Below are 7,151 nucleotides of genomic sequence, written 5' to 3' on the forward strand. Positions count from 1 at the left end.
ATTATGGATAAAAGGTCAGCAAGGTACATAATTCACAACGGGGTTCAAAAGCACGTCATACAACACAAAATATAGCAGTGGAAGTTTCATAAATTCACATAAGCAAAAGTAAAACCCGTGGTGTGCCAACCATCCCACAAGGGCAACCAACTGGCGCAAGAGCCAAGCTGAAAAGGCTACTCACTACCCTCACTGCCCTCGGCAGGGTAGTAAGAACATTCAATCACGCCGGTAACCTCTCCTGAAATTGCATGCAACGGGTTAAGTACAAGATTGTACTTGCAAGTCTTACACATTAAAATACATATACATAGAAGAGAGGAGTATGCAAGCTTCTACCTTAAAAGATGGTACAATGGTTTAAGTTTTGCATAAAGCTAATTTTATTGAGCAAGTAGTAAGTTGAAAACATAGCATTGATAAGATAGCATAATCTGAAATTTTTGGGCAGTAAGCAAGTAAATCTGAAATTGAATCACAAATGAGCACAACCGGTGCTCTCATCGCCATCCATGGGCTACCGTTGCCCAACCATGGATTCCAAATATAAATATCACCATATCCATGACTAAACCAAGCCATTTAACACAAGTTTGATGCTAACATAAATTGACTAACACATCAAGCGATCGTCCTGTAACTATGGGCATGGCTATTCGAATAGTTTTATTCTGATAAGGTGTACAACTTTACCCACACGAAATAAACAAGGATCAAATGCTTCACACGCACACAGGTGTGACCAACAAGTAATACAAGCTCATAACATGTCCTTTTCTAATCACACCCCAACCACCTAAACCACGCCTAGGCCCCCGACGATGTAGCCACGTGCGTGTGATGTGGCTAAGGTGGGCTCACCATCGCGGGAGAAACCCTTTGCCAAAACCAGGCACACCCGGGGCGCTCCAAAGGGAAAACCACCCTCACGAATGACCAGCGAGACGTCGATGATCACAATGCAACATAGTACTAAGACAAGCCGGTCCCAAATAAGGCGTGTTGAAGTACGTATGGTGCTTGAATAGATGTCAACATGCTCGGTCCTTAACAACCCAGACGGGACTAACCTAGATGAGACTACTTGCATCAGGGAAAAGCACCATCCCGTCATCGCCCTATCACTGGTCGAGTTAAAGCATGTTTCTATATTAATCATTTAATTAAGTAATCGGATTTTATGCCCATAAATCGCAGGGGTGAATAAGTTTAATCGATGGCTCCATCCATCGATTTCTAACAACACTAGACCTAAGCATGGCTAAGCATCGGTAAAACAATAAAACATTCCCAAGTACTTTCATCTAGAGGCTACAAGGATAAATGGTAACAATGAAGCAAGGAAGGATATGCAACAATCAGGTTATGAACAACTCCCGATACCGATAATTTTAGAGAAATCAACACATGCATATATATTGTTTTGCAATCAAATCATTTTAGTAAAAATATGGGTTCTATATGCATAGATGCTTGCCTTGTTGCTGTGAGTAATCACACTCAAATCTGAGGTTCTTGCTCCATGTACTCCAGAACATCTGAATCTACCGATAAGAGGCAAATATGCAAATAAGATTCAAATGAACATGCATATGCAACATGCTCTATAAATCAAGGCCTAATTACAGTACGTAGGGAATATGATAAATTGATTTTAGAAACAAGAATCACATCATTTACATTTTGGTTTGGGATATATAAAAATAACAAGCCATATACACTGAAAATGGCATTTCTGTGGTTACTTATTACTCCCTCCCAAAACATAAGCATTTTTAGCTATGAATCTAGACAACTGTGTGTCCAATTTCATAGCCAAAAGTTGCTATATTTTAGGACAGAGGTAGTAACTACCTTAGGTAGTATGAAATGCTGTTGTTTCCTAGTTAGATTTCAGAAGTTCTATCATTTTTAACTAAAAGGGCATAACTTACTGGTTCTAACAAATCTGGTTCACTGTATTTGGAGTTAAAATTATTTATTTATGAATTTTACAAATTCAATAAAAGGAGAATTACTTAATTATTTATGCTTGTTTTAGGAGGTAGTTTTATCAAATTCTTCTTTTCCAGATAAAAGATTACATCTTTCTAAGGTAACTGTTGACGTGAAAAACACACACTGGCCAAGGAGATCTTCTTAGCTCCAGTGCAGGTCCAAAGATTGATGATATGCGGGCGTGCCAGTCAGTTTGATCCTGCAACTAACAAGATATGTAAACAGCGGATAAAACAGCCGATCGGCTAACAAGCCGATGGAGTAGTTCCAGTTGATAGTCGATACTAGCCGATAGCGATAGGGTTTTGAGCAATCGGCTATATGTCCAATGTGGATGATGATATAAAGACAATTGGCTAATGATAATAAGATATAACAATAATATAGTCCAATAGAAACCAATCGACTAATAATAATATGATAGGATAAGTACTAATCCGAAGGTTAAAGCATACATCAGCTGGAAGTCCGATGTCATAAAATCCACAAGATTAGATAAACAATGAAATCTTTGTTGCGATCGGCTAAATCCAATATGTATGTAATCCTTGTAAGCCGATGCAACATCCAGATAACTTATCAGCTAACACCCCGATAAAACATTAGCATGAACCTATCGGCTTAACAAGATTTATATTATCAACAACAATCTAGTTGGTCGAACCTAACTGATGCAGCACGAGATTGTATATGATAATCTAATACTCGATTAGCCGATAGATCTGTCTAATGTGATGGATATAACAAATCTATTTAGAACAACATTGTGATTGTAGAGATATATCGGCTAAGACAGAAGATCATACTTAACCGAGACAGACCCAACTATACCGATATGTCTCTAAACACAATGCAATTAAAGATAGAATTGAGATATCAAGTAGGCAAATATATCAACCAAACCAGAGCGATCTAAGAGATCGAAGCGATGCAGCCTTGAACAACACCAATGCAGCCGATAGATTCACCAAGGCCGGCGGAATGTAGGACTTACCCAATTCACCGGAGATCGAATTGAACCGATGCAGCCCCGCGTCAGGTGCCAAATTCCGCCGTTTGATATGTAAAAACCTTGAGAAAGAGGGTGGCGATGCGCCAAGAGTAGTATTGATCGAGAGATGAATTACAATGACCCCGGGTGCACATATTTATACCCATGGGGAGATACTAGTCCTTGTAAGACAAGAAAGAAACTTTCCTAAAGATAAAAGGAAAACATAAAGCCCTTATAGGACACTAAACGCTCTTTCCTAAAGATAAAATGAAACTAACAAATTATTCCTAATTAATAGATAACTTGCTATGCCGCATCCTCATTGAACTCGGTCACTTCTGGATAAGCTTCCTTTAATAGATTAATTCCCTTAACCAAATATAGCAGGAATCTGACTATTGGCGATGTGACAATTCTCTTAGGGGCTTACCAAATTTCATCGTTAACAGTAACCTAAAGTGGATTCATAATTTTAGGTTATAGCATAAATTTCCTAGAGATTATACAAGTCCTAGGTGCAAAAAGAAGTGCTTTTATGCTACTCACAATTTTAGTGACATTTTCTTGACATAAAATGTAATATTTTATTTAACAAACATAAAGTGTACAAGGTTATGAATACAAGAAATTTGACTCATTCAAAGATGAGTTAAAATGAATTACTTATGGATTTTTGAAGTTTGCCTATCTCATTTGTTTTCAATTATTCTTTTTGGACTGTACTTTTGCATGTCGAACTGGGATTTCTAGAACTTGCAGCAAGGTCCAGCTTCTTCTCCAATCGAGCAGGAAGCAGAGACAGCCATGGCTGAGCTCAATCTCAAGCTCGCCGGCGGCAAACGGCGGCTCTAACGGGGGCGAGGTCAAAAGAGAAAACGTAGAGAAAGTCCTTGTGATTCCATTCCTATACTTCTCCCAGCCGGTGGTGGCCGGACAGGTGCAGGCGGCGGCTGCAAGCGACAGCGCTCGGGACGACATGCTTGTAACGATGCGGCACTATGGAAGGCTCGATCTATTGCATGCATGCCAAGAGCATCACAATCTGATTAGTAGTAACTCTATATGGTTAGTTGTGCATGTCTGCATGTGTCTGATTGGAGGCTATGCTTGCTTTCCTTGTAATTAAGATTTATTTCCGTGTAATAGCTTATGGAATAGAGTCTGGAAAAGCTGTCAATTCAGCAGCACCAAACAAGACCGTGTTCCTCTGTGCGCGTGAGTTTCTTTTTTGTGTGTGTGTTGACCGTGATCTCGCCGGCGTCGTGGTTTACGTCGTCTCTCCGACGTGAATCTGGCAAGTGGTATCAGAGCATCCGGTTACGAACCAGGGTGTTGCACTGATGGGTGACGACAAGAAGTTGATCGACGGCACCTCCAAAGAAGGCGTTGTGATACAGTGGGTGATTCGTGAGGTGGGCGGCGGGAGTCGCTACCCTGTCCTCACCAAAACCAATTACTCCAATTGGGAGCTCCTGATGAAGGTGAAGTTGAAGACGAGGGCACTCTGGCACGCCATTGAGGATGATGTGCTGATCCACAAGATGAGATGATGGCTCTCGACGCTCTTTGTGGCGTGGTGCCACCAGAGATGGTGTCCACGATCGCCGAGAAGGCCACGGCGAAGGAGGCGTGGGACGCCATCGCGACTATCAGAGATATGGGCCCGGGGGTATGCGGAGTGAGGGGAATTTACCTTCCCATCCTCCCGCGTGGCCCTACAGCTGGGCCCTACCCCCGCACCTCGCGAATCACGGGAGCACCAGGGGGGCCTCGGGGTGCCACGTCATGACCCTCGGGCCCTTTCACCGTTTTGCCCCGAGGCCCCCGCCCAGCTGCCATGTGGCGGAGGGAGCTAGCGGGGAAGGGACCCAGGCTGTACCGCTATCAATGCGTGCGGCGCCCCAACTACCCCTCGCCGCATTAAATGCGGTAGGGGCAGACGTGCGGTGCCGCCCGACTGACGCACATCAGTCAGGAATGACCGGTCTGTACCGGCCTGTCACTGGTCACACCTGACTGGACGGGCAACCGTGCCCCCACGTCGCCTCTGTCCCCGGCGGAGTGGAGGTAGGTATGACCCGTCCCGTCAGAGGCATGGGCCTGGAACTCCCCCAGCACCAGCGCGGCGGCTGCGGCTGCCCCCGAGTCCGTTCCCCGCTCTAAGTGGCGAGATAGGAGGGGCAAAAGGAAGCCGGCCCGCTCCGATGACGAGGGCCACGTCCTTGCGGCCGATGGGCCCTCATGGGCCCCGCGCAAGGGAAAAGCCACTGGCGACAAGCCGAGCTCCGCTGCTCCATCCGGCGAGGGCCGGTCGGCAGACAAGTGGTGCTCGGTGCACAACACTTACCGGCACAGACTCGCCGACTGCCGCTCGGTCAAGAATTTGGCCGAGCGGTTCCGGAAAGCCGATAAGGAGAAGCGGCAGGGTCGACGAGAGGGCAAAGCCCCCACGACCCCAGCCGATGACTGGCGAGGGGAGGCCAAGAAGAAGGCCCCTGCCGATGATGGTGATGACAGCGAGGATCTGGAGTTCCAAATGCCTCAGGGAACCGTCGCCACACTCGACGGGGGGGGGGGGGGGGGGGGGCTTGCGCTCACACCTCCCGCCGAGGCTTCAAGGCCATGAGGCGAGAGCTTCTGGCCGCCGTCCCAACTCACGAGGAGGCTCGGAAGGCGCGCTGCTCGGAGGTGAAGCTCACCTTCGACCAGAGCGACCATCCGACAGTGCTCGCTCGTGGAGGGAAGTTGGCCCTCGTGGTGTCCCCGACCATTCACAACGTCAGGATGAAGCGCATCCTGGTTGACGGGGGGGCTAGCCTGAGCATCATCTTCCCGGCTGTCTTTGACGCGCTCAAGCCCCCGGGGATGAAGCTCCAGCCGTCACTGCCGATCATCGGCGTGACCCCGGGACACACGTGGCCTCTCGGTCACGTTGAGCTCCCGGTAACCATCGGCGACTCCACCAACTTCCGCACCGAGCGGATCGACTTCGACGTGGCGGACCTCAATCTGCCCTACAATGCGGTCCTGGGCAGGCCTGCGTTGGTGAAGTTCATGGCCGCCACCCATTACGCCTACCTCCAGATGAAGATGCCGGGCCCCAGCGGCCCATCACCGTCTTTGGCGATGTCAAGGTCGCCCTCGCCTGCGCGGAGCAGCGCGCCGACAACCTCGCGGTGGCCACGGAGCCACAGGCCCCGGAGGCCTCCGCGTCCCGCGCCTCCAAGAAGCCCCTCACCTCGGCTGAAGAGGTGCCTGTCTAGGAGATCCCCCTTGGCGATGATCCGTCTAAGACCGCCAAGATTGGCGGTACCTTGGACGCCAAATAGGAAAGCGCGCTCGTCTCCTTCCTGCGGGCAAACTCCGACGTCTTCGCATGGAAGCCGTCGGACATGCCCAGGGTCCCTAGGGAGGTGATCGAGCACCGCCTCGCCGTGCGGTCGGATGTGCGACCCGTCCAGCAGAAAGTGCGGCGCCAAGCCCCGGAGCGGCAAGCCTTCATCCGAGAGGAGGTGACGCGGCTCCTGGAGGCTGGCTTCATCCGAGAGGTTATCCATCCAGAGTGGCTGGCGAACCCGGTGGTCGTCCTGAAGGCCAACGACAAGCTCTGGATGTGCATCGACTACACGGACCTCAACAAGGCATGCCCTAAGGATCCCTTCCCTTTACCACGCATAGATCAGATAGTCGACTCCACTGCGAGGTACGACCTTTTGTGTTTTCTAGATGCTTACTCTGGGTATCACCAGCTCCGCATGGCTAGGGAAGATGAGGAAAAAACTGCTTTCATTACTCCTGTGGGCACCTTTTGTTATACAACTATGCCTTTTGGTTTAAAGAATGCAGGCCCTACTTTTCAGCGTATGACTCGTATTACTTTGAGTAATCAGATAGGGCGCAATATAGAGGCGTATGTCGATGACCTGGTGGTAAAGACGTGCCACCAGGACACGTTGTTGCAGGATTTGGCTGAGACTTTCGTGTCAGGCCCGGAATTTCTATCCAAAATTCCAAACGCTTACATGTGTGTGAACCCTCGTCCAGGAATCAGCCGAGGCACACAATAACAAATTGATAATAGAGTACAATTGTTACTCTAATTAATAAGCGCATAAAATGTCATTACAGAGGTAGATAGTTCCTCTCAATCAATAAAGAT

General features: G+C 48.0%; 1 protein-coding gene across 1 annotated transcript; it reads left to right on the forward strand.

Annotated features, from left to right (window-relative positions):
• The first annotated feature begins 5,614 nt into the window (after positions 1 to 5,614).
• LOC136351846 (uncharacterized) lies at positions 5,615 to 6,878 on the forward strand. The gene is made up of 4 exons (XM_066304269.1): positions 5,615 to 5,935; positions 6,028 to 6,243; positions 6,322 to 6,695; positions 6,839 to 6,878. The coding sequence occupies exons 1-4, from the start codon at positions 5,615 to 5,617 to the stop codon at positions 6,876 to 6,878; spliced, it is 951 nt and encodes a 316-aa protein (XP_066160366.1).
• The last annotated feature ends 273 nt before the right edge of the window (positions 6,879 to 7,151 follow it).

This window comes from Oryza sativa, chromosome 9 (assembly GCF_034140825.1).
Source record: "Oryza sativa Japonica Group chromosome 9, ASM3414082v1".
In the NCBI taxonomy this organism is placed as follows: Eukaryota; Viridiplantae; Streptophyta; class Magnoliopsida; order Poales; family Poaceae; genus Oryza; species Oryza sativa.